The following is a 23,408-nucleotide window of genomic DNA, read 5'->3' as shown; positions in this document are numbered from 1 at the left end:
CTCTCTCGCGGCCGACCTCACCAAGCCATCGCTCCGCTCGACACCCACCCCCACCGAACCACCGCGCCCGCCGACACGCTCGCAACCATGGGCGTCCCCTTTGAGGCTTTGCTGCCGTATGCGATCATGACCGGCGTACGCTGACCGCCCCAATTGGCCGTGCCGGACCGCGCTGACGGTGCACCGCAGTTCTTCGCTTTCAGTGCCGTGTCCGTCGGAAAGCTCAAGGAGATGCAGAACGGCGGTAAGAGGACCAGGCGCGGAATCGACGCTTGGGACAGGGTAGGTTGCGGGGAGTAGAAGCCGTGAGACGCTCTGCTAACCACTGTGCAGCAAAGTAGGATATCTCCGCCACGGCCTCGTGCTGGACGACATACTGATCATGCCGCAGTGATGGAGCGCGACCGCCGCCTGACGGGCTTTATGCGAGGACAGACAGACAAGGCCGAGGCGCCCGCCGGCTTCGAGCTCAACAACCCTTGGAGGGTGCGTACATGAATGACGGCAGAGACATGGGCAGGACTGACAAATGTGTAGTGCGAGCAGCGATTCATCTAAGCAGTGCGCGAGACAATCGAACGGAAGCCAATGTTACGTATCCAAATCAAGCAATGCCAATTCCTTTTGTAAACAGACAATCGTGCTTGTGAAGACCGTGTATTTGCACGTGCTTGTGAAGTAGATGATGTCACGTGACTGCGCAATGGGCTTGCAGCGACAAGACGAATGGCATGGTGGCCAGATGAGCTTCCGATGCTCAAACGTATCAAATGCAGTCCTACTTCAGGTCTCGAATGGCACAGTCGCCAGACAAAGCTTTTTCGAGAGCTTTAGAAAGTGGAACATGTTGTATGCAGTCCTACTGCAGCTCTCAAATGGCATGGTGGCTAATTAGATGGAGCTTTTGCGAGAGCTTTAGAAAGTGGAACATGTTGTATGCAGTCCGACTACAGCTCTCAGATGGCATGGTGGCTAATTAGATGGAGCTTATGCAAGAGCTTCGGATATTAAAGGCATCACAGGCAGTCCTACCACAGGCCACGACACGCCTGCACTCTCTGGCGTCACCGCATCGCCTGGGTGGTGGAGCCCGTGCCTGCCAAGCCGCACTTGGTGCCATACCCGCTCAGCGGCCGAGCTTTATTGAACCCCTGGAATCGTGGCGCTTGTCATGTTGTTGACAGGGGCCGCGCAGCCGCTGCCGCCCTCTGGGAAACACACGACAGCCGCTCCGCCTGCGAATAATGGATACCTAGCGCGCTTCTCCTGACTACCTGTTGAATGACTTTGGCCATGCTCTGCCCGCCGTGAGCCGCTCCTCCCGCTCTGCTGCGTGAGCTCTGCTGCTCTCCACGCCCGCCGCCGCCGCCGACCATGACCAGCAACAATGGCCTGCGCACGCAGTTCCCCTACGAGGGCGGCACGCTCAGCCCGCGCCCCGTCTACGACTTCCCTTCGCCGAGCTCCAACTACCCGTCTGGCCTGGGCGCCCCGTCGCCGAGCTTCTTCCCCATGGCCTACCAGATCTCCCCCCGGTTCGGCGCCAGCGCCTTCATTCCTCCGCCAGACGTCTTCGGGGACCGCAGAGACACGGTGCGCGAGAACGGTGGCTACACACCCCGTGACTACAGGAAGAGGAGCTCAGACGCCATGAACACAGACCCCGTTGCAATGCACCTGCTGGTCGAGACGGCGATAGGGGACAGCCAGTACTTCGACATCTTGACGGTAGAGGAGGTCGAGGCCCTGAAGCAGGAGCAGAAGACGCTCGACACGAAGCTCGGGACAGTGAGGAGAAAGCTGGAGTCCGAGACCAAGATCCGCGACGCAACACGCTCGCTGACGCGCCTGGCATCGAAGAAGGACAAGGGGCACCGCAGAGGGCTGAGCAGCAAGGGCAGCAGTGCGGTGCACGACTACGACGAGCAGTCACATGAGGGGCTGGACGCCAGCAACAAGAAGGTGGAGGAGTTCATCAGGGATCTGCTGGAGACTGAGTCGCGGATGCGCATGATTGATATGCAGCTCCTCATGCACACGGCTGCGGTACTGCAGCTGACACATCGAGGCCCCAAGAAGCGCAACCCCTTTGGCCAGCTGACAGAAAACGGCATGGGCAGGCCAGACAGCCCAGCCAGCCTTGAAACCTACGAGGTCGGTAGGGCCAATGGCATCGACGACGGCGAGGACACTTTCGACGACAGGAGCTTCTATAGGACACCGGAGAACCTCGATAGTCTTATGGCGGCATTGCAGAAAGGCACACACCACCGCTCGCAGTCTGTTGACCGTCAGGACCAGGCCCTCACGACCATGAGCAGACGTTTGGACGAACTCAACGAACGCTTGAGAGAGCTCATCGTGCAAGCCAACCCAGAGCGCAACAAGGGCTATGCGCTCCCGCCACAGTCATCCGGACCTCCGCCAGATGCGTCGAGCATTGAACGCCAGCTCGACTTCCTCGACAAAGGTCTTCGCGATACCACCGCTGAGCTGTCGACCATCCGCAGCAAGACCCGCCACAGCCTGAGTGAGGTGGAAGGACGCCTCGAGGGCATCAACAATCAGCTGTACGGCGTGTTGAGCAGATCGAAGCCTGACAACGACACTGAGCCCATCCAGCCTCCACCGCCCATAACGGGAGGCGGTCAGGCTGACCAGTTCAACTACATGGAGGACTCGCTGTACAACCTCGAGCAGATTCAAGACTCACTGAACGACCAACTAGGCCAATTAAGATCGAGGTCTCTGGACAACGAGGGCGCTGAGAAGGCCGAGAAGTACGAGACTACGCTCATGGGTCTGTGGCAGATCATCCAAGCCGGTGAAGAGGATGCCCGTGAAAGGAAGCGAGAGCGCCGCCGTGTGCTTGCTGACGATCCTGATGCCAGCGAAGAGTTGTCGCCCGACGAGGACTACAACGCTAATGAGTCTTTCTCCCTGCCCGCCTTCTCGTCCAAGGTCCAATGGCTGTTCAGCCGCGCCATGGGCATGAAGGACAAGCATTCAGTGCTTTTGCGTCAGATCAAGCAGCAGCGCGAACTCAACAGCAAGTCGGATGCCCAGAAGGAAGAGCAGTTCCAGCGCCTCAACGAGCAGATCTTCAGTGCAAGGTCCGAGAAGAAGACCATGGAGGATGAGCTCGAGCGTGCCATGGACCAGCTCCGTCAATTCGATGGGCAGAAGAGCACGGCTGACCCACAAAGCGTGCGAGACGTGCAGGAACGCAATGCTGGACTCGAGGGCCAGGTCATCAATATGCAAGAACGCCTTGCCACTTTCGACAAGGAGCTCAAAGAATCGCGAGAGCGATCCGTCGCTTACGAGAACCAACTCAAGGACGTGCAGGAGAGCGTTGTGACCTATCAGAAGCAACTGCAGGAAGCCGAGAAGCGTTACGACGAGCTCGAGAAGGAGCACAAGGACAACCAGGAGGTGACGTCGTTGTACAACGTCAAGAGCAGGGAGATCGACGATCGCAATGCTGGCTACGAGGCACAGATTCGAGATGCCCAGGAGCGAGCAGTGGCTCTAGAGGGTCAACTGAGGGAAGCTCAAGAAGCTCGGGATGCCTCTCGTGTTGAAGTGGCAGCACGACAAGGCGAGCTCGCGCAATCTGCAGCCAAAATCGAGGAGCTCGTCACCGTGCTGAAAGCCGCGACAGTGGAGAGCGAAGCCGCTTCAGCGCGCTCGTTGGAAGCGACAAACGCACTCAACGCCAAGGAGGAGGAGTACCGCAACTTGGAAGGCGAGATTGTTCGTCTGACAACCGAGCTCACGTTTGCCAAGGCCGAGCTCGACGGCGCATATGGCAGTCGTTCACAGCGAGCCGCAGAGTCCGCCGCCAACCCTGCCATCAAGAAAGAGCTTGACGACCTCGCTGAGAAGAATCAGTCTCTCCTCGCCGAGTTGGAAGCCCTTGGCAGACTGCAGGACGTGGCCTCACAGTCTGAGCAAGAGGCTCGCCAGTCAGAACGCAACCTTAAGGCGGAGCTTTCAGGCATGGCGGCCGAATACGAGGCACTCACGCGCGACGCTATCACCAACGAGAGAGATCGCGAGATGCTCGAAGCTCAAATCGAAAAGCTGCGCAGCGACAAGGAGACCTTGGAGCGCGATCTGAACGACGAAAAGGTCAAGTGGCTTGGTGTTCGTACACCAGGTGCACCAGGGACGCCCGGTGGCGGATCTGGCCAGCTCGATATGGGAGCGACTAGCATTCGCATGATGCGCGATGAGTTCAGGAAGATGATGAGAGACCGCACAGCCGAAGGGCTGAAGGCACTGAGGGTAAGCCACATCACACGAGACATACCAAGCCATCCTCTAACACACTCCAGGCCGAGCAAGAAGAGCGCCGCAAACTCGAAGCCGTCGTGCGCCAGCTGCGCAAAGACGCATCCCCTGCTCTCCGGCCGACTCTGTCCCGTCAGACTACGCAACAAACACTGCAAGCATCATGATCCACGGCACTCGATGATTGATCGTGGCCTTTGCGCCATGGCACTTTCCACTTCGCATTTGTATTTCTATATACCCATTTGCGCTTGCATCTAGCGTCGCATTTTGTAAACGGCACTTGAAGCGTTTGTCGTGTTTGAGCATGCGAAAAGGGTTTGTCTGCACGGATGGTGCATGAGCATAGAGTAATGTTATGGTATATGCGTAATAGAGACTATTCAAGACAAGAGAAGCGCTACTGATGTTGCACTTGCACCCCTGTCGGTGCTCAAAACTGGACCCTGGTCTGCACTTGCGTCACACCTGCCCCGCCGACGCCGGTCCCGCCCGCAGCTGTCAGTTGCTTCACGTTCGAACTCTGACTCGACCACACAACACGCCCGCCACAAACAGCACATCCGCACTCTCACCGCAAGTTCACCAGCTCGCCAGTCTCTGCTTGGTCGCACCCGAGCGCACAGCACCCATGGCCAAAGGAAAGGGCGCCGGTGGAGGCGAGAACCTGGGTAGCAAGAAGGCCCAGGGCCAGGCGCGAAAGGCCGACGCCGCGAACGCGAAGAAAGCCCAGGCGCAGGCGCAGGAGGACCAGGCTGAGGCGTCCAAGTGGGACAAGGGCGCCAAGTCGAATGCGAAGGCGTATGTCGCTGCTGCGCGCCTGCCACCGTTCACATGTGCTAACACGCGCCAGCGACGCGGCCGCCGAAAAGGCCGCCGAAGCCGCGCGCAAGAAGGCCGAGAAAGCCGCCCTGCTCGCCGAAGAAGAAGCCTCGCTGCCCTCCAAGCCCAAGGGCGCCGGTGCAAAGAAAGCTGAGAAGAAGACTTCCGCCCGCGGCATCGACTCGGCGCTGGGCTCCTTCGACAAGCCCTCGGCGCTCAACGCCACCGGCATCGACAACGCGCTCGACGCGCTCGACATCACAGCCTCGAACCAGGACAAGCTGGACCGCCACCCGGAGCGCCGCTTCAAGGCGGCGTATGCCGCGTACGAGGAGCGCCGGCTCGAGGAGATGAAGGACGAGAAGGGCCTGCGGCGGAACCAGAAGGTCGAGCAGATCCGCAAGGAGTTTGAGAAGCACCCGGACAATCCGTTCAACCAGGTCAACGCGAGCTACAACGCTACGCGAGAGGACGTGGCGGCGATCAGGGACAATGTCAAGGAAGGAAAGGAGAAGAGGCTCGCTGGCAACTAGCCGCCGTATGTGTACACCAGACTGAGCTCTGAGAGTTTGTTGTCGGATGGGTCATGCTGCCATCTCAGCCGGGCGTAGAGCCGCTTCTTGATTCGGGCAAGGTTGGGTTTGGAGATAGGAGCATACATGCATGTTGCAGTAGCAGTACCGTAGACCGTAGACGTCGAGTCGGCTACGGGGTTGCACAGAAGACATTGCATTTGCACACAAAACACCGTATTCTTCCCGTCACGCCTGAGAGACAGCAAGACAAAAGCCTTGGCCTGGTAGCGTCCAGTCCTAGCCCGTCGTCGCCCATCCAATACCTCATTATGACACTGTTGCGAGCGCTGGGCCTTCTTGTTCAAAGCATCACACTTTCAATGCCGCAATTCATCGACGTAGTCCGACTCCTATCCACACTCCCCACCATCAAACAAGACCCTCCTCCTTCTCCCTCCTACGATGTTCTCTCCTCGCTCTCGCCATCTGTTTCGGCACTACCAACTGCTTCACCCCCAGCCAGGGCGTATTGATCGGGCTCGGCCCCGTGTAGACAAACACATCGTACAGAAACGCACCAAACGCACAGCCCAGAAACGGCGCCACCACCGGGATCCAGAAGTAATAGCCGCCCGCGGACCACACTTGGGGCCCGTAGCCGACGACGTAGCTCATCAGCCGCGGTCCCAGGTCGCGCGCCATGTTGATCGCGTAGCCCGTCTGCCACCCGAAACAGCTTCCGAGGCCGAAGACCAGGAAGAAGAGGCACAGCGGGAAGCATTTGTCGGATTTGGGCACGCTGAGGGAGTGGTTAACATGGCGATGCACCGGGGCATGGTGACGAAGCGTACCCATTGTTACTCGGATCCTTGAGCGCGAAGATGACGAACATCAGCAGTGCGCTGGCGATGAACTCGCTGAAGAACTGACTCGTCTTGGTCGCAAATGCTTGCGGGTACGTGCAGAATATGCCCGCTGTTGCGTTCGGCGCGGGCGGAACGGTGCGTAGGTTGTGGCCTTCGAAGTAGTCGATTGCGGAGAGGTAGTTTGCGTACACGATACCGCTCCCCACAAAGCCGCCTAGCATCTGCGCGATCAAGTAGATTGGGAAACGTCGCCAGGGAAGCTGCCGAAAGAGACAGTTGCAGAATGTTATGGCGGGGTTGAGGTATGCGCCGCTGTCGCCTGCGACGTAGATTCCTAGCATCACGCCGAGTCCCCAGCTAGGATGGGTCAGTGATTCATTGTGCAGAAGCGACCAAGGACAAGTACCCCCAGTTTATCGATTGATACGATCCAAATCCATTCCCACCTGGTGCTGTTTCTTGCCCCGTACTGAGCAAGACTTGTGCCACCGAGCCATCTCCAAACATGACCATGATCGCTACGCCCCAGAACTCAGCGAAGGGCTCACGCAACACGGCGCGTATGCGTGACCATAAAAGTTCTGAGGCTGGTCCATGGTCATTCTCTTCGTCGATAGGGGCATCTGGATGGAGACCGATGACTGACCGTGAGTGGGTGATAGTGGAGGATGTGCGGTCTGTTGAGTTGTTGGAGCGCTCAGTGCGGGCTTGTGTCAATGGATGAGTTGAAGGCGTGTAGCTGAGACTTGTGCCGTTCTGCTCTCCAGTCCAGTCGTGAGATAGAGACGATGGCGAGGCCGCTGATGTCCTCGATAGTCCTTGAGCCACTGGGCCTGCGTTCTGCGACATCGTCTCCATTATGCTGTACGATGTGTTTGTAGGTTCAGCAGAAAGTCTTACCCACACCAAGCCGTAAGAAAGGCAAAGGTCGCAGTAAACTCTGGCCTACTATATTTCAGACAGGACCTCCAGGTAATCGAATTGCCAAATGCCATCACGACTCCTTACGCTTAAGAGCGCGTGCTGCTCGCTTCCGACGTGTTGCAGACGTACGTCACTGTCTGACCAGCCGGCACGGTATGGGCGCTATTGGAGGCCATTCACGCCATGATTATACGATCGTCGTGTAGAGCGCTCACATCTGGGGTAACAAACGCGGGGTTCGCTTGGGCGTTCTGTTACTGGAGCTGTCGAGTGCGCAAGATGACGTCGAATTGAACGGATTTAGTCCCATTTCGGGCGAACGCATGCGCCGAGCTGCTTGTCATTCAATGTTCCCGTCATCTCGTCCTGGGCGCCTCAGACTACACGAGGGTTGAACAGGTGTTGTTGGCTGTACGCAACAATGATTATGAATTGAGTGAGGTTGCAAAGAAGTTGAACAAGATCGCGGTGCTATTGTGGAGATCGTAGCTCGCTGTGGGGTGCGTGCCTGCTGGCATTCGGAAGGAGCGATGCCTGATGGGGGCTCGCGTGACGCGTGCCGACGCGCGAACTCTGAACCAACTTCAACCTTCACACCTCACTCCTTGCAGTTCTTTGTTATGGCTCCACGAATCGGTCTTCCTATATCCATCATCGCTGCTTGCATTAAAAGAAAGAGAAGATCCCGTATGGGATTTGTGGTCTATGTGCCAACGGAGCGTCCACCAAGCCTCAGGGTTCGGCACCAGCGATCGATCACCTCGACACGGCAAAATTGCATTCACAGTGCAAACGCTCGAAACCGTGGCCAGCGGCAGCGTAAAAGAGGCAGGCCCCCTCGCTCTGTGCGCCGGACCTCTTGATCGTCAGACTCATATCCCCCCTGCCGGCGACGCTTGCCGATTATCGTTGACGCTTGCCTAATCCCGCAACTGCCACCAAGGCCTCCTGCGAATATTTGCTTTCAGCGCGAGAGTGGAAACAACACCGCTGAACAGTTTTCCACCTCAAGACTCTGCATCTGCTGCACATGTCTCTCACGTTTCGACTCAAAGAACGCACGGCGAAGATGACCGTGCTTCGCATCTACGACGTCGCCCACGCTGCACATTTACGCGTGATGCGGCCTCGTCATGACGCTATCAAAGCTAATTCGAATTTGCCAAATCTGCTAATACTGTCGCAGGCTTTACCGAAAGTCCGCCTCCGGTGCCGATGCTCTCTTGTCATGTGAAGATCATGCTGCTCCTACATGGGTAGCTCGAGCTTTCCGGACTTCGTGACAGAACTTGCGCATTTCTGGGCTGCGGTACGCTCAACATCTCGGTGGCGATTCCTCGTCGCTGGCTTTCACCTCAGGGACGGCGGGGCCAGCGAGCAACAAGCCCCCCACCCCAGGACCCTTTGCATCAGGAGGGACGCTCGCAATAACCCTCGACATGTATACTGCAACATTATGCACTCTCTCTATCGATCTCTATGCACTCAGGCCCCATGGCCCAGTGGATCTGGTCGCTATGCTTTGCATCCGCCAAAACCCAGACTCCCCAAAAGTGAGTGAATGGCTTTCATAGACTGATCAAGCAGTATGGCCCAGCGCTCCCAGCTAGAGTTGCATCTACCGACTGCCCTCTTTCTTGCCAGTCTGGGGGACTTAGGGGTAGGTATCCACCGTTCGATTCGCCCTGTGGAAGGCGCGTTTGTTGTCTTTTTTGTTGGATCCTCACGCCTTCACCTGCATGCTCAAAACGTCTCATGTGCGAACGCCAGCATGTGCGCGTCCTCGTGATCTTATTGATGTGAAGAGCGGCCAGGTGCTTCTTAGACTCTTCTAGAAATGCAGGTATCAAGTGCAGTCTGGCCGATGGCATTGAGCGACTTGCACCGGTATTGAACGCCTCCATGCACCAGCACAGTGCAGCTACCACCCTACAAGATGACGGTAGTCGCGATCAGACATTGTGCGGAAGCAAGCAGCATTCTACACGGCGCCGCGCAACGCACCGGCCATCTCACGCGGTCTCACACCACCGCATATAGTCTCATCACGCGCGCTGTAATACCCATTACAAAGGCCATCAAGCACCCGTTCCAAGTCTCCCCACAACCAAACACAACCAACAATGTGCCTGCTAACAACTCACCTCTACAAATGCGGCCACACCCGCTCGCGCTCACTCAGCACAACATACCTCGAAGACGATGTGCCCGTGGTGTGCGCGGTCGCAGGCAAGGGTGCGCTGGACCGGTCGTGCAGCAGGGTCGAGAAGCGCACGCAGACGGTGCGCTACAGGTGCGTGCGGTGCAGCGGCGGCCTGAGCTGGAGCGGCGACTACGAGCATAAGAACAGGTGGCATGGCGGGCGGTATCTGGGGGACTCTTCGCATAGGTAGGTGTATGCGCTGCGTCTTGATATTGTGTCCAGCGGCGCCTGACAGCTATGCGACTCCGCTGTGGTGTCTACGTGTTGTAGCGTTGTGAACGGCAGATGGCCTTGTACACGTCCTCTCCTTCTTCATCGTCAAATGCCCCTGGCTGTCCGCCTCCTCATCAGTGTAACAATGCACTTGATCATGTCCACCATGATTCCATTCCCCCCTCTATTCACTAGCAACACACAGACGTATTGCAAGACATGTATGTATTCGAAGAAGCAATCAACTGGAGATTGTGGTATAATGCCTTACAAAGCCCCTCATTGCAATTCCGCCAATGCGTTCCTTCTCATAACCGCCGCTCAATCTGCTACACCATCACACGTCCTCGTCGCACTCTCTTCAACGAGCCTTCCTCTTCGTCATAGTCAACCCCTCAATCTCTCCTGCGCCACTACTCGCATCACTCTCGAACCCATCACCGAGGCTGTTCGCCCCACTGCTCCTGCGCTTATACCTACGATCTCTAACCCCATCCTTGAGTCTCTGCTTAACCTCATCGAGATTCCCATCAATCGTGCTAAACGGCTTGAGCTGAAACCCGAGGTTCGCAAAGCTACTATTCCTGCTCCGCCCTTTCTTCGGCGTCGGCGGGCGGGTGGAGAAGATGTCCTGGTTCGCAAGGTCGTGGAAGGATTCGTTGCGGGGGAGCTCGTTCTCGGTGCCCGGGCTGGTGGGCGAGATGGGGTAGTCGTATGCTTCCACGTTGGTTGGGCCTTCGGCTTCGGCCTCGGCGCGGGACTTGCGCAGTGGGGTACGTGGCACTTCTGCTTCTTCTCCGTCGAGGAAGGGGTCCTGCAGGATGCGTTTGCTGTAGAAGTCGTCGAACATCTCGGGACCGAGCTCGTTGATGATTTCGTTGACGCGGTGCGCGAGGTTCTCGCGCCCTCGTTGAATTTTGACGAGTTCGGTGGATGAGAAGGGGTTCATCATCTTCCAGAGTGGGCCCAGAGACTTGAGGATATCCATGGCGACTTCGCCGAAACGGAGAGCTGCATATGTCACAGTCGGGTAGATGAGGGCTTGTATGATGATTAAGTAGCGTTTGCGGACGCCGTCGGGAAGGTAGCCGTTGCAGTTGTTGTACCTGTACCACGCAAGGCCAATACCGATGTACCATAAGTAAACGGCAGGCGCGACTGCCATAGCAACGAGTAGCTTCCAGGTAGCCATAACGTCGCGAGCCTGGATCTTGACATTCGAGGCTGCAAGGGCTTCCTTTGCCTTCTTGATGGAAATCATCTTCGTAGCTATGAAGACCAGACCGAATAGCACGGTGCCAGGCAGCACGAATGCGGTCAAGACGATCAGCTTACTAAGGCGGTACGAGAATGTGAAGAAGGCATGTAGAGGGTGCATTTTGGCATACTGGACCTGGTGATCACGGAGTCCAACAGCCCTGAGCTTGGCGTTGTAGGAGATGACTTCTTTCCTGAGCTCGACAACGCGCGGATCATCCTTGTATTTGTCGTATCCCTTGAGAAGACGTCGGTTCAGTTCCACGATCCTAGGTAGCGGGAGCTTAGCGCCCTTGGTATTGTACAAGCGGCGAACGGCTTGAATGACCTGTAAAGTTTCATAGTCTGGTGTAGTGACAGTGACTGAGATGAGACCTTGACGGACAGATTCGAGCATTTCACCAATAGCGTCACGCCTGCCTGGTCCTTCAAACTTCTGGGCGAGCTCGGGGGGTATGTCGACCGGTGTACCAAATTCGATGACGGCCCTCGAACGGAACTTATGCGCGTGGAAGTAGTTCATGCCAACTGGGATGATCTTGAGATTGCAGTCTGGCTTGCTTGCAACTGTGCCGAGAGCCATGATGGCGACACCAGCTGTGTGATGTTAGCTTATACTCATTTGGAGGGGGCAATGTGTATTCACCCTTCAATGGCAGGAGATCCGTCCGGTCGTGGCTTCCACCCTCAGGAAAAATGCCAATGCTGCCGCCGTGATGTAGCACAGCGTGCACAGCGTCATAGACTTCGGTCTGATCCAGCTTCGGCGCAACAAGGAAGTTGATGCCCTCGAACCCTTCAGCAACGCCCTTCTTCGCCGAAGCGCCGTCGACAAAGGTGCCGTCCTTAGTCATGTCATTGCGTCCGGTAAGCTGCTGCATCGCAACACCACCTTTGAAGCCACGCTTAAGCCTGATCTCCTCAGGCCCCTTGATCTCCAAGATCTCGGCCGTCGCCGCCTTGTTCTCAACCTTGGGCAGCACCAGCGAGCCACCGACCATGAACTGCGGGTCCTCGAAGTTTGTTTCGACACCTCGAATGAGGCACGGGTCGTTGATGGGGTCCGGCTGGTAGATCTTGCCTTTCGCAGGCTTCGTCGCGTCCATGGCTCTTCCCACAGGCACCACGCCCGTCAAACTGGCCATGGCGCCAATGAAGCGCCTCTCCATGGACTTGTCGGCGATCAGGAACTGGATGCGGCGGTCGGATTCCTTTTTGACTACGCGCATCAACATCAGAGGGTCGACGAACTGGCGTTGTTAGCATGCACTTGCCCTGTGCAGTTTGCATGTCACATGTCTTACCTGGTTGGCGTGCGGCGCACACACGAAGATGACTGGCCCGTCCTTGGGCACCTTCCAGCTGCTCCTGGGGTGGACTTCGCGGAAGAAGAGCTCAACCAGTATCGAAAAGGTCCACAGGAAGGCGTCGTAGACATATTTGTTCATGGTCGCAATCGACTTCTTGCCCTTTGCCTGAGGCGCCATGATTGCCGTGCAGCCTGCGCGGCTGGGCGATTAGTCGTGTTGTGTATGAATACGGCGTATGTAGCGATTGTGGGGTGACGTGCTGCGAGCGTGCAAGATGCGCTCGAGGTTCGATGCGGACGTGCAGAGGAACAGTGGGGACACGGCGGACTCCTGCTCTCACATGTCAGTGACATCTCGCCATCCTTCCCGTCCAACGCACCTTCACTATTTCCTATCTCATCACGTTGTCCTGGGCTGATGTCTTAGGTGGTCGTGTGCGGGAGGAAGCAGGTGCGCATAGTTCCCATACAGCAATTGCCCACGTAGCCGAGTCCCGGAACAGCTCGCCTTTGCTGGGGGATCGTGCGGCTATGTGCGCTCACAGGATGCGCTACAGCTGTTGTTGAGCGCTTGGATATGTGGAGATGTAGCGGGCGGCCGCGGGCACGAGTATTTGGTCATGGTGCGCGCCGTTGAGGAGCTTGGTGGCGCGCGGGGCAGCTGCAAGACCAAATCAAACCGGCCGATCACCGTCTCGTCTGCGCCAGACGGGAACATAATCTGCACTTATCTGCAACATCCACGAGGGATGCTTCCGGGGAGGGCACTGCACCCTGGAAATGACCGTCGTCACGCCGCAAACGTCACGGAAAGCGCGCAACATGGCGTTTACGAATTTGCTGGTTCTAACATCGTCTATAAACAATCTGTGAACCGTGCTATGTATGGCTGCATCTCGGCCAGGCCTTGATATGAAGGGTATATGTACAACGAATAAATGCCCCAAGGGACTACAAAGAAGCGGAAGCTGACATGCCAGAAGCCTGCTCTACAACAGACCAGCAACCATGGCAACAGCGATGGCGCCTAGGGTAGAGCCGCCCATCACCATGATGCTAGATGCAGCACCCTGGAACTCTGCCGGTGCTGTTGAGCTAGGTACACTGCCATTAGCAGGCACGCTGACATTAGCAGACGGTGCGGCAGGAGCGAGTGTAGTCAGGACCGGTGGGACGACAGGCGCGCTAGTTGTTGCGCCAGACGGGACAACCGGAGCCGATGTGACGGGAGGAACGTAAACAGTGAGCGTAGTGCTGGGTGTGCAGGTCGTGTTAACACCGGACGGCTTCGAGATGGTGACTGTAACCGTCGTCCTTGACAGGCAAGATGAGGCAACACCAGCGGACGAGCCGGCAGGCTTCTGAGTAGAGACCGCTGCTGCCGCAGTGGACTTCGTGGAGGAGACTACGACAGCAGAAGTGAATACAACCTCCTTGGTCGAAGGAACCGTAGCACTGTTGACGGGAGCTGCCTTGCTGGATGAAGGGACCTCAGCTGGCTTACTTGACTCAGCTGGCTTGCTGGTAGCGGCCGAAGTAGGTTTAGCAGCAGGTGTCGAGCTAGGCTTGGGTGTGACGGTCGTAGTAGGCTTTGGCTCTGAAGCGCCCTGCTTGACAGGCACAATGTTCTGCTTCAGCGACAACAGTGCCTTAGTGACCTCCAAGGCCGAAAGCTGCTGGCCAACGCCAGATGTTCCGTCCCAGCTACCGGTGTACCACTTCGAACCGCAGGTAGCTTTGTTGTCTCCACCCGAGCAGGACTTTGCAGCTCCGACGGCAGACGCTGTGAGATACTTGTTAATTGAATCCTTGGTGAAGGGAGCAACAGCCGCAGTCTGTGCCATGAAGCGGGACAGGTAAGCCTTGAACGACTGCTGGTCGAGGTTGCAGGTACGGCCCGACTCTCCAGTCTCGCACGCCCACTCGTACATGATGTTGTCCTTGGTCTCTGCGCTGAAGAAGAGAAGCTCAGCGTGGGAGAGAAATCCGGAGACACGTTCCTTCCAGATACTCGCACCATTCGTGACGTCGTACATAAAAGCGGAACCGTGGAGGAACATGGCGTTGTTGTAAGTCCATTGGGTCTTGTCCGCGACGGCAGCACAGTTCGTCTTGTCATCAACACCGTCGAAGACTTCGTAGATGTCAGTGATCAGACCAACCGACTTGGTCCAGTCGTAGATCTTCTCGGACCAGTCCGAGTATGTCGAGTTGCCAGTGTAGCGAGCAAGGCGCGCGCCCAAGGCAAAGGCGCATCCGTTGGAGATGGAATTCTTGTAGTTGTAACCGTATGCGTTCTCGGGGTAGATCTGCCACTTCAGCCCTCCACCGCAGGTAGTGGTGTCCCAGCGTCCCATGACGTTGTTGAAAGCGTTCACGGCAACCTCCAGGTAGTCGGCAGGGGCCGAGTCGGCGTCCGGAAACTGGTACTCGAGCGCCGACATGACTGCGAGCGCCCAGAACAGCTGGTCATCGTTTCCTGTCTGGCCCTTGCGGTAAGATAGGATGAAGTCGTTGCTGGGTCCGTAGTTGGCAGTCAGGGCCTGCTGGAGCGCCTTGACATGCGAAGAATCGCCCGAGAACATTGAATACTCAATCATGCCTCCCCATGCGGCGCCACCTGTATGAGCTCAGCAACACTCCAAGAAGATTTGCGACCAGGGAAAATTACCCTCCCACCAGTAATGCGGCTGCGGCCATACCCCTATATCCTGCTCCGCAGTTCCTGTAGCGTTGTTCTTGTAAAGTTCCATCAAGCCATACGCATAACTTCTTGCGGCCGCCTTAATAGACGCCTCATCATTCGGATCAAGCTGAACAGCACCCGCGGTCGACGCGATAAAAGGAAGGAGCGCAGCTCCAAAAGTAGAGAACTTCATATTGCAATGCTGAAAGTTAAGAAACGAAGAAGGTAAAAAGCACGAAAGCGAGTGGAGGTGCGTGTACAACGCAAAAGACCGAATGTGAATGAAGGAACCATGATGAAGTGGGCCTTGCTATCTATAAGACCTCGTGGCCGGGTGTTTGCATTGGTCTATCGAGATTTGATGTTCACCTGGGGAAGGAGCCGCGCGACCCCTGCAGGGACTCGAGCTACGAAGTTCTGGCTGTTTCGAGACTTCTGCGCTGATTGGCTGCCTGCATGTTTCAGCTGTCGGACTTCAATGTTTCGAGCGACTGAGCCCGTCCAGCGAGTCCTTCATCTTTGGCGCCCAGGGCGAGGTTCCGAGGATATATTGGGGTTCTCCTGTTGTCCATGGTGATTGGCATCAAAGGCCTCTGATCGTGCTTTCTGGCTTCGACATTGCGGCTACCTGTGGAACTTCGACACCCAACAACGATCGTTGCCCGGGTCTTCAAAGTCCGGTTGTACGCGCTGCGGATTGGTGATGCATAACACAGAGATCAGATCCTCGAGGGTTGACTTGAGGCGCAGCCACGTCGTGTGTAACGGATGTGGCGCCTCTTCATAGCTTTTGCGCGACTGCAATTTCGGCTTCAGGTGAACAATCATGAAAGCCGACTTATGAATGCACATCTACGGATCACGATGATGCTGCGGACCGCCCGGCGCCGACTCACCAGGCTCTCCCCTGCAGCCGCGCGCAAGGCGTAAAGCCACCACCTCTCGAATTACTCAATGCGGCATGTGTTTGCTTTTCCGTAGATTGCAGATTCATTTTGCGGCTTGGCGCACAGATGTTTCCTGACCTTTGGGTGCCGGGATGCATTTCACGATGCCGTGTTCACTCGGCCACAATCCGACAGGACGGTGTGGAACGGATCCAGAATGACGGGGTAACGGAGAACGAGCAAAGTGACGGTCAAAACAGTCAATCACATTATCTCCGGGACTGTCATGAGTCGCTGCCTGATTCTACGGCAAGGTGTCGAAGCGCGACTTCAAGCGCGACTTCAAGCGCGGCGGCAGTGGTACCCACTCGTCTTGAGCATCGTTGAGATAACTCACGACTTCGCTCTTGCATACTCTTCTCATAGTGCCTGCAGCTCCTGGTGCCCGCCGCAAGTCACCCAAACACTCGCAGTTGTTCCGCTACTCCGGCGATCGCGATCTTTTTGACCAGAGGACCGTGCAACCCGTCGATGAAAAATATGTGATCATACACCGCGGGTGGCCGGTCTAGCTCCATTTCGTCCAGACGTGGGAACCTCTTGCCATTCCGACACACAACTGCAAAGTCGAGCAACAACACCTTAAGAACATCCGAGACTTTGCAATCTTAACTCCCAAGGTGCAACAAAGGATCGTGAGTCTCGAAGAACACTGTCTATTGACGACCAGTCCGACACCAGTCTTGGGGGTGGGATGAACGTCGGTGCACCGTAGTCGTAACCGGCCTCTTGCCCAAGCATTGTTTGGATGGCTTTTATTTTTAAATTAGATAACTTAGTGAAAGGGTACATAGTGTGTACTAAGTTGCCACAGTCCTATCCTTCTATGCTCGTTAGCTTGGATCAGGCCGCTTCGGTGGGCGGCGCTTCGGTGTGACTGCGCGTGCGTGTAAGGAGCCAGCTCGACCGAGGTGGGTGTCGCTGTGGGTTCTATCAGCGATGTGATGCTTTTATGATTCGATCTTCTCCAAGTCGAGCTCACTGGCTATATCGCAGACCGATTTGCGTATAAGGGTCTCTTCGGTTGTAGCGGTATGTGTACCGTCGGGTGAGCAATTGATGATACCTTCCATTACGAATTGTCGCAAGTGAGTAGTAGTAAAATTAGGTGAGTATCTATAGGTGTCGTGGAGTTTTGTAGGTGTGACGAAGGCAAGAATAAGGTAGTGCAACAAATGTAGCATGTGGCAAGCTAGCATCTGTGGTAGTCGCGCGTCTGTCGTGCACTTGCCTGAATGCCTGTTGAAGGCACAGCTTACCCTACACGCCAAAAACTGTGATTGTCCAGAGTCAGCAAAAAATTGTTGATCAGCTACACAACTTGAGCGATGGTTCTCGCTATACATCGTGGCATTCGTGCACAGCACGAAGTGGTTGTTCACGACACGTCTCAAGGTGTTAGGAGATGACGTCGGCGTATCGATAACTATCTCTTCTACCATTGGCCAGTACAAGCGAGCTTCCCACAGCGTGTCGAGCATTATCACGACGGCGACATCATCGACATCAAAAGATCTAACGTGAGTGTCCAGCAGATTTACGAGTCTTGCTTCACACCCGGAATACTGATTGAAGTTCAGAATCGAATTCACAATGTCTACTGCTGCCGGTGAACAGAAAGCCTCGCGCTACTACGCTGCGGAGGAGGAGGCGCTCATGAAGAAGGTATGCGCATAATTTGAGATCTCAACAACGACACGATTTTGCGCCAGATATGCTGCGAATTCGCGAAGTTGTGAATTGGCCGAATCACATGCTGACAACATCAGGCCCGCAAGACAGCCCACCCCACCAAGTACCGCGAGTCTCTCAAGCCTGGGACAATTCTGATCCTCCTCTCTGGTCGCTTCTCCGGCAAGCGCGTCGTCCTGCTGCGCCAGCTCGACCAGGGTGTCCTCTTGGTCACCGGTCCCTTCAAGTCCAACGGCGTTCCCCTGCGCCGCGTCAACCACCGATACGTAATCGCAACCGGCGCATCCGTCGATGTCTCGAACCTCGACTCCGAAGTCCTCGACCGCGTGAGCAAGGACGAGTACTGGGCGCGCGAGAAGAAGGAGGGCAAGGGCGAGGATGCGTTCTTCGAGCAGGGTGAGACCACACCCCAGAAGAAGGATGTTGATCCTCAGCGCATTGCGGACCAGAAGACTGTCGACAAGGCGCTGATGGCGACCATCAAGCAACAGCCGGATCTCGAGCAGTACTTGGGCGCCAGTTTCAGCCTGAGGAGCGGTCAGCACCCTCACGAAATGGTCTTCTAGACGTGTGTAGAGGGAGAATGAGGAGGATGACGCAGCGACATGATCGATGATGGTATTCGAGATGTGGGCACGGGAGCCGCGACACAACCGAAAAGAGCGGACGGACGCCCTACTTGACGAAGCGATGCAGCGGCATCAGATACGATCCATTACCTAGATGATACCCACGACCAAAAAAATAAGATACAATCGAGGAATTGCAATACAAGCTTTTTGCATGTTCTTGTGCTGGAAAATAACTACAGGTCTACAACGGTTCAAGCACGGGATCAATTGACCTAAGGGCCAAGGCAGCCTGGTCGTGCCGTTCCATGAACAGCACTCGCCATTCACACAGAAGAACGTGCAAGAACATAATGATCGTTGTCATGGAAGAGGTGTGGGCTTAAACATGTCCATCATTGCGTACGGGAACGTGTACTGAACCTGCTGTCCGTGTCAGACGAAGGTGTGAGCCGAGACAGTCGAGGAAGTTATTATTGCACACGGAGGACAGAACGCCATGCCTGTCACCAATTTGCAAGGATGAGACAGGCTAGACTCTATACGCATACCGAAATGCTACCAGTATGCGTCTGGTACCCCTATCTCGGCACGTCAGACTACTGCGATCTACAAGGTGTCAAGTCCGTCCAGAGCTATCATCTGAGGAAGCCTAGTACTGATACTTCTCATGGACACAAAATGACAGACCTTCGATCATTGCGAACATCCATACCGCGGAGATTGTTTGCCAGGCCAAAACTTCAGACCTTAGCGATGTACCGGGGTGATTTCAGAGTCGCACACACCGACACTCCCTGCCGTACCGCAGGGCAGGTGCATGATGTCGTTGTATGCTGCCCAGAGCGCAGTATCATTCTTTCTCACCACGATCACGCTCCCCTCGAAGGCTGCCGTTTCTGATATATACAAGGCTCTTTCTCCTCCAGTGGCCTCAGTCTGCCCTGCGACTTTTCACGTGTACACATATTGTCTCTGAAGAATCAGCTTCATTCGATCCACAATGGTGCTTTCCGTCATGGCATACCTTTCCTTTTGCCATTTTGCTCCCACAACGGCGGCTATCGTGTGGAAGTCTGAAACCTCAACGTGCTGTAGTACGCAAACGGACGGAATAGTGATAACGTTCCTCGATCAAGTATTCGAATACCTGCTTTCAACGACCCGACCGACTTGCTGAGCCGATGCCCTCCAGCACCCAGCAACCACTTCATGTACATCCCATTCATATCATGAGTACATTGCCCCATCTCATTGTTCGAGAAAGCGCCGATCTTGACAGCGCCTGCTGATCCACAGCCCAGAAACTGGGTTTCGTCAAAGCCATCCTCAGATCTGGGCGGACAGCTGGACGAGATGTAAGCTGTGGAGCTGCATCGGCAAGGCATGGACGCCTTAATTACCAGCAAAAACGAGGTCGCAGTGCCGTTGGCGACCTAAAGGTTTGTGGTTGGACATACTTTGTCAAGGTGGCAAGAAATGTATTACTGGGTATATGCGTACGCCGCTTCGTGATTGTACAGATACCAAAACGCCGCGCTATGCTGTGCAATGCTTCTAATGCTCTTCTTCGCTCTTACTACCCAAGCGTCTCCTTCCTTTTGACTTTTTCCTAACCGATCTCCGCATTAGGAAACCACTGCTTGACACCACGATCCAACACTTTCGGACCAACGGGCTTGACCAGGTACCCATCACTGCCCGCTTCCTGCGCACTCAAGCGATCTCTCGGGCTATCTTGCCCTGTGACAATAAACACTACGCTCTTTTTTAAGTGATGCATATTCTCCAGTGAGCGGATCTGGCTCGTGGCGCTTATGCCGTCACAAACAGGCATTTGAAAATCCATAAGCACAAGATCGAAGGGCCGGAGTGCAGGCGGCGGAGGTATTGAAAGCGCAGGCGTCGACTCGGCGAATAACCAAGGATGTGTGCGTGATGCTGTAGGCGTGAAAGCTGCGGGGATACCGTGTTCGGTGAATAGTTTGACAGCCTGCGCACCGTCGATAGCGGTACAATATGGAATGCCACGGCGTTTACAGTACATCTCGAGAAGACGAAGATTGACAGCGTTGTCGTCAACGAGGAGTGTCATCGGTTTGTTCGAGCCGGTCGAAGCGGGTCCGAGTTTTTCTTGCGTAAGACGCAAGGTCGCGACAGATTTCGTGAGCTCGGCTTTCACGAGTTGTTTGGGAAATATGGAGCCACGGTGGATCAAATCTGGAGCTGTAAAGCCAGAGTCGTCCTCCGGTGCGTTGCATGCCGGTGTTGCTGGTGGAGTCGGTTCCAGAGCAATGCCTCCGTCGGGCAGTACTGGCCGAGCTAACTTTGCTGCCGCAAGTTCGGCAAAGACGGCATCAGCCTCCGCTAGTATGTCTTCGATCGATCGTGACGTGAATGGGCCCTTCATGTATATCACGTTACCGTCTCGCAAAAAACGCTGTCCGGCGAAGTTTATAACCACGTCGTGTTCTGGAACAAGACAAATGGCGACTTGATCATCGCTGACTTGCTTTGTAGCACTGTAAAGCCTGCTCAGATCACGTGTGTAGTCAAGTATCAAGAACGACCCTGAAGTGCCATTAGAATCGGCGTATCCCAGCCCGGTCAGGTACTCTGCGAAGTTGTTGCCCAATAGCGAGGTAAGGTCGTCCGCGGGAAGCCTGCTGAATACAGGCGGTAAGTGTTCGTACTTCTTCCGAATCAGCGAGATGGAAGATGCGCACGTAGGGTCGTTGAAGGCAACACGAAAGTGCGATCCCATGCCAATTTCAGAGGAGACCAGGGTAACACACCCATTCATGAGCGTGGCCAGCTTCCCAGCCAACGTCAGACCAAGGCCAGCATCCGTGGTATGATTGTCGACTTTTTCGTAGGCGTCGAAAATTCTCGCCTGGTTCTCTTGTTTGATGCCGCATCCATTGTCTACAACATCGACCACCATGCTGCTGTAGTCCTCAGATACCGTAATAGTGACAACCACAACACCGCCAGCAGTGTTCTGAATCGCGTTCTGTAAAATAGGCTGAATACAATCGACGAAGAGTCGCAAGTCCAAGGATACTGTATCGCATCGTTCCGGTAATTTGTGGTTGATTATAAGGGAAGGTCGTAAAGTAACGTCATCGGGTAGAAACAGCGTGAGCTCCTTCAGTAGAGCTACTTCGATTTCTTGGATCGTATGTACTGTGACGACTCGTTGTGCTTCGGCGACATCGGCCCACTGATTGAGCTTGATAAGGCTATTGATTGTCGAAATGAGTTCTTTCGCAGATGATCGTATCGTCTTAATGTATGAATAGGGGTCCAGCGCACCGAGCCGCTCGTCGCTGGGTGTTGCATCGGGAGTCGATTCGGCGGTTACGGTAACAATATTGCGTGACTTCAACTCCTCTGTAAGAAGTTCCACGGAACCCAGAATGCCGTGAATTGGTGTTCGCAGCTGATGCGTAATCCCGCGAAGGAACGTCTCTTTCGCCCTTAAAGCCTCCTTGAGTGTCCTGTCTTGCCAGTAGCGGCACAAAGAAGCTGCACACATCTGTACGAACCATGCATCGATATCATCGTAAACATCTCGGAAGGTCCTGGTGCCTAAGACAAGGTACGTCGATGTCCGTTGGCTTTCGCATTGCGAGGTTACAATCCGTATCGACCTGTGAGCTTCTGGTTCCTGGTGATTTAGATTCTCGATCAAATATTCGAAGTATTCGCTGTCCTCCCACAGTCCATGCTCGATGTCCGCTGTAGCCACCTTCGTCCCATCGCCAAGATTGAGGACATCATCTTGCGCTTGCATGATCTTGACCAGGCTGCCAGGATACACTTCGTGCAGCATGCCCTTGACGGCTTCCTCCAGGTTCACGTTCTCTTCCAGTAACTTCGTCAGCTGAGCAAGGCGGTCCGACATTTGGCGTCGTTCCCTCTGTCGCCGTGCTCGGTGAGCATGAACGATGTCCGCGACGATCCAGTCGGCCAGGTGTGCCAACGATCTCTGCTTCTCCTTCGAAAGCGGCTCTTGCACCGAATTCGACGCGACACATAACGATCCGAACGCAACGTGTTCGCCAAATTCGGTCTCAAATCGTAAGGGTGCACCTGCATACGCGCGAAGACCGCCAATCTCTACGTGAGGAGAATCTCGAAACCGCCAGTCCTCAGACATGTTAAGTAGTGTGAAGATCGCCTGCGATTGCCTCAGCATAGGTAAATATGGGAAAGGAAAATACTTACGCCTGATGGCTGATTGACTGTGTGGGCGCAAGTACTTTCGCGGCGGGGCAGCACAGCCAACGGTAGACCCACGGTCACCATACGGGTGTACGTGTTGTGGTTTAAGAGACCTGCGATTACAAACTCCCATCCTACGGTATCTCTCGCCAGATAGACCTTTTCTTGCAATCTTGACTGCAGTTCAGTATCCTCGAGAGCGCCTCGAGTGTAGTAGAACAGCATCGTCAATCGCAACCTCTCATTGCGCGTCAGCACAGGAAACAGGTACCTGTCGGTCGCACATTGCGTTGACGTCTTCTCTGGAATCTTTGCTGGAGCCCAGATATCCGTTTGACCTGGATAGACGCGCTCTGCTACCTCAACGGACCAATTATCCAGAGCCTTGGTGGCATTGTCGGTGTCGAAGATAGGAGCTGTCTCGCTTGGGCGATCTGTGGGAGCGACATATTTCGAACGCAGTACAGCTGCATCGGCTCTGGGAAAGAAGGATGTAAACTCATGGCTGACTGGAGGCATCGAATCAATCGTGGGGCCGAGCGACAACAGTGAGCCCCACCATTTGAAGCAGCAAGATCTTGATGAAGATGTTGTAGAATTGAAAGAATTGCGGGATCGTGGCTGGTGCTGTGTCACTTCGCAGGTGCCGTGCACTCTGTTTTGAGTGGCAATTGATTTGAATGATCTGAATGGTCTGATGGGGGTCTAGCCACAGGTTACTAGTTAGGGCCAGTGAGCAACGGTTCCCGTGTCGCGTGGTTATCTAGACCAATCCAAAGACCAGTCCGGGGAGTCCTACTTCGTAGAGGAGACGGGCATTCGAGTGGTCCTCAATGATGCGGACTGGCGGTAAAATACAAGAACGCTGGAGTTGGGTTGGGG

General features: G+C 55.3%; 10 protein-coding genes across 10 annotated transcripts; 5 read left to right on the top strand and 5 right to left on the bottom strand.

The window, feature by feature from the left end:
- Window positions 1-87: 87 nt before the first annotated feature.
- M421DRAFT_3825 (uncharacterized protein) lies at window positions 88-558 on the top strand (the record flags this gene model as incomplete). Its single annotated transcript, XM_033589870.1, has 4 exons — window positions 88-135; window positions 190-282; window positions 334-486; window positions 538-558. The coding sequence occupies 4 exons, from the start codon at window positions 88-90 to the stop codon at window positions 556-558; spliced, it is 315 nt and encodes a 104-aa protein (XP_033450315.1).
- A 632-nt stretch (window positions 559-1,190) lies between these two features.
- On the top strand, window positions 1,191-4,697 carry M421DRAFT_419095 (uncharacterized protein). Its single transcript, XM_033592004.1, has 2 exons — window positions 1,191-4,290; window positions 4,341-4,697. Exons 1-2 carry the CDS (start codon window positions 1,375-1,377, stop codon window positions 4,461-4,463), a joined length of 3,039 nt encoding a protein of 1,012 aa, XP_033450314.1. The 5' UTR covers window positions 1,191-1,374; the 3' UTR covers window positions 4,464-4,697.
- On the top strand, window positions 4,584-5,488 carry M421DRAFT_383869 (uncharacterized protein). Its single transcript, XM_033589890.1, has 2 exons — window positions 4,584-4,999; window positions 5,150-5,488. Exons 1-2 carry the CDS (start codon window positions 4,703-4,705, stop codon window positions 5,270-5,272), a joined length of 420 nt encoding a protein of 139 aa, XP_033450313.1. The 5' UTR covers window positions 4,584-4,702; the 3' UTR covers window positions 5,273-5,488.
- Window positions 5,328-5,642, top strand: M421DRAFT_23655 (DUF1014-domain-containing protein; the record flags this gene model as incomplete). The annotated part of the gene is made up of 1 exon (XM_033588451.1): window positions 5,328-5,642. A coding segment is annotated over one exon (315 nt), but the record flags the coding sequence as incomplete, so codon positions are not given.
- A 420-nt stretch (window positions 5,643-6,062) lies between these two features.
- M421DRAFT_100025 (aquaporin) lies at window positions 6,063-7,599 on the bottom strand (the record flags this gene model as incomplete). The annotated part of the gene is made up of 4 exons (XM_033586474.1): window positions 6,063-6,432; window positions 6,485-6,856; window positions 6,906-7,238; window positions 7,553-7,599. 4 exons carry the CDS (start codon window positions 7,597-7,599, stop codon window positions 6,063-6,065), a joined length of 1,122 nt encoding a protein of 373 aa, XP_033450311.1.
- A 2,215-nt stretch (window positions 7,600-9,814) lies between these two features.
- M421DRAFT_419090 (uncharacterized protein) lies at window positions 9,815-13,026 on the bottom strand. The gene is made up of 4 exons (XM_033592003.1): window positions 12,786-13,026; window positions 12,401-12,736; window positions 11,743-12,346; window positions 9,815-11,693 (listed from the first exon to the last, which is right to left on the bottom strand). The coding sequence occupies exons 2-4, from the start codon at window positions 12,581-12,583 to the stop codon at window positions 10,201-10,203; spliced, it is 2,280 nt and encodes a 759-aa protein (XP_033450310.1). The 5' UTR covers window positions 12,584-12,736; window positions 12,786-13,026; the 3' UTR covers window positions 9,815-10,200.
- A 180-nt stretch (window positions 13,027-13,206) lies between these two features.
- On the bottom strand, window positions 13,207-15,397 carry M421DRAFT_419089 (glycoside hydrolase family 76 protein). Its single transcript, XM_033592002.1, has 2 exons — window positions 15,077-15,397; window positions 13,207-15,025 (listed from the first exon to the last, which is right to left on the bottom strand). The coding sequence occupies exons 1-2, from the start codon at window positions 15,282-15,284 to the stop codon at window positions 13,395-13,397; spliced, it is 1,839 nt and encodes a 612-aa protein (XP_033450309.1). The 5' UTR covers window positions 15,285-15,397; the 3' UTR covers window positions 13,207-13,394.
- Window positions 15,398-17,539: 2,142 nt separating this feature from the next.
- Window positions 17,540-18,559, top strand: M421DRAFT_383778 (uncharacterized protein). Its single transcript, XM_033589889.1, has 3 exons — window positions 17,540-17,558; window positions 17,619-17,703; window positions 17,808-18,559. Exons 2-3 carry the CDS (start codon window positions 17,632-17,634, stop codon window positions 18,294-18,296), a joined length of 561 nt encoding a protein of 186 aa, XP_033450308.1. The 5' UTR covers window positions 17,540-17,558; window positions 17,619-17,631; the 3' UTR covers window positions 18,297-18,559.
- A 722-nt stretch (window positions 18,560-19,281) lies between these two features.
- Window positions 19,282-19,731, bottom strand: M421DRAFT_383753 (uncharacterized protein). The gene has a single exon (XM_033589888.1). It carries the CDS (start codon window positions 19,685-19,687, stop codon window positions 19,361-19,363), a length of 327 nt encoding a protein of 108 aa, XP_033450307.1. The 5' UTR covers window positions 19,688-19,731; the 3' UTR covers window positions 19,282-19,360.
- Window positions 19,732-19,911: 180 nt separating this feature from the next.
- M421DRAFT_59547 (putative histidine kinase HHK3p) lies at window positions 19,912-23,045 on the bottom strand (the record flags this gene model as incomplete). The annotated part of the gene is made up of 2 exons (XM_033595691.1): window positions 19,912-22,482; window positions 22,530-23,045. The coding sequence occupies 2 exons, from the start codon at window positions 23,043-23,045 to the stop codon at window positions 19,912-19,914; spliced, it is 3,087 nt and encodes a 1,028-aa protein (XP_033450306.1).
- Between the last annotated feature and the right edge of the window lie 363 nt (window positions 23,046-23,408).

Source organism: Didymella exigua, assembly GCF_010094145.1.
Source record: "Didymella exigua CBS 183.55 unplaced genomic scaffold M421scaffold_9, whole genome shotgun sequence".
Lineage (NCBI taxonomy): Eukaryota > Fungi > Ascomycota > Dothideomycetes > Pleosporales > Didymellaceae > Didymella > Didymella exigua.
The sequence above is the reverse complement of the archived record's forward strand: the minus strand, read 5'-3'. Positions and strand labels throughout refer to the sequence as shown.

Coding starts and splice junctions, on each gene's coding strand:
- M421DRAFT_419095 (XM_033592004.1), top strand. CDS start 1,375: ATGACCAGCAACAATGGCCTGCGCACGCAGTTCCCCTACGAGGGCGGC. Junction 4,291..4,340: donor AAGGGCTGAAGGCACTGAGG/GTAAGCCACATC, acceptor AACACACTCCAG/GCCGAGCAAGAAGAGCGCCG.
- M421DRAFT_383869 (XM_033589890.1), top strand. CDS start 4,703: ATGTTGCACTTGCACCCCTGTCGGTGCTCAAAACTGGACCCTGGTCTG. Junction 5,000..5,149: donor CCCAGGGCCAGGCGCGAAAG/GCCGACGCCGCG, acceptor AACACGCGCCAG/CGACGCGGCCGCCGAAAAGG.
- M421DRAFT_419090 (XM_033592003.1), bottom strand. CDS start 12,583: ATGGCGCCTCAGGCAAAGGGCAAGAAGTCGATTGCGACCATGAACAAA. Junction 12,347..12,400: donor GTGCGCCGCACGCCAACCAG/GTAAGACATGTG, acceptor TAACAACGCCAG/TTCGTCGACCCTCTGATGTT. Junction 11,694..11,742: donor GGATCTCCTGCCATTGAAGG/GTGAATACACAT, acceptor AACATCACACAG/CTGGTGTCGCCATCATGGCT.
- M421DRAFT_419089 (XM_033592002.1), bottom strand. CDS start 15,284: ATGAAGTTCTCTACTTTTGGAGCTGCGCTCCTTCCTTTTATCGCGTCG. Junction 15,026..15,076: donor GCCGCATTACTGGTGGGAGG/GTAATTTTCCCT, acceptor GAGCTCATACAG/GTGGCGCCGCATGGGGAGGC.
- M421DRAFT_383778 (XM_033589889.1), top strand. CDS start 17,632: ATGTCTACTGCTGCCGGTGAACAGAAAGCCTCGCGCTACTACGCTGCG. Junction 17,704..17,807: donor AGGAGGCGCTCATGAAGAAG/GTATGCGCATAA, acceptor TGACAACATCAG/GCCCGCAAGACAGCCCACCC.
- M421DRAFT_383753 (XM_033589888.1), bottom strand. CDS start 19,687: ATGCCTTGCCGATGCAGCTCCACAGCTTACATCTCGTCCAGCTGTCCG.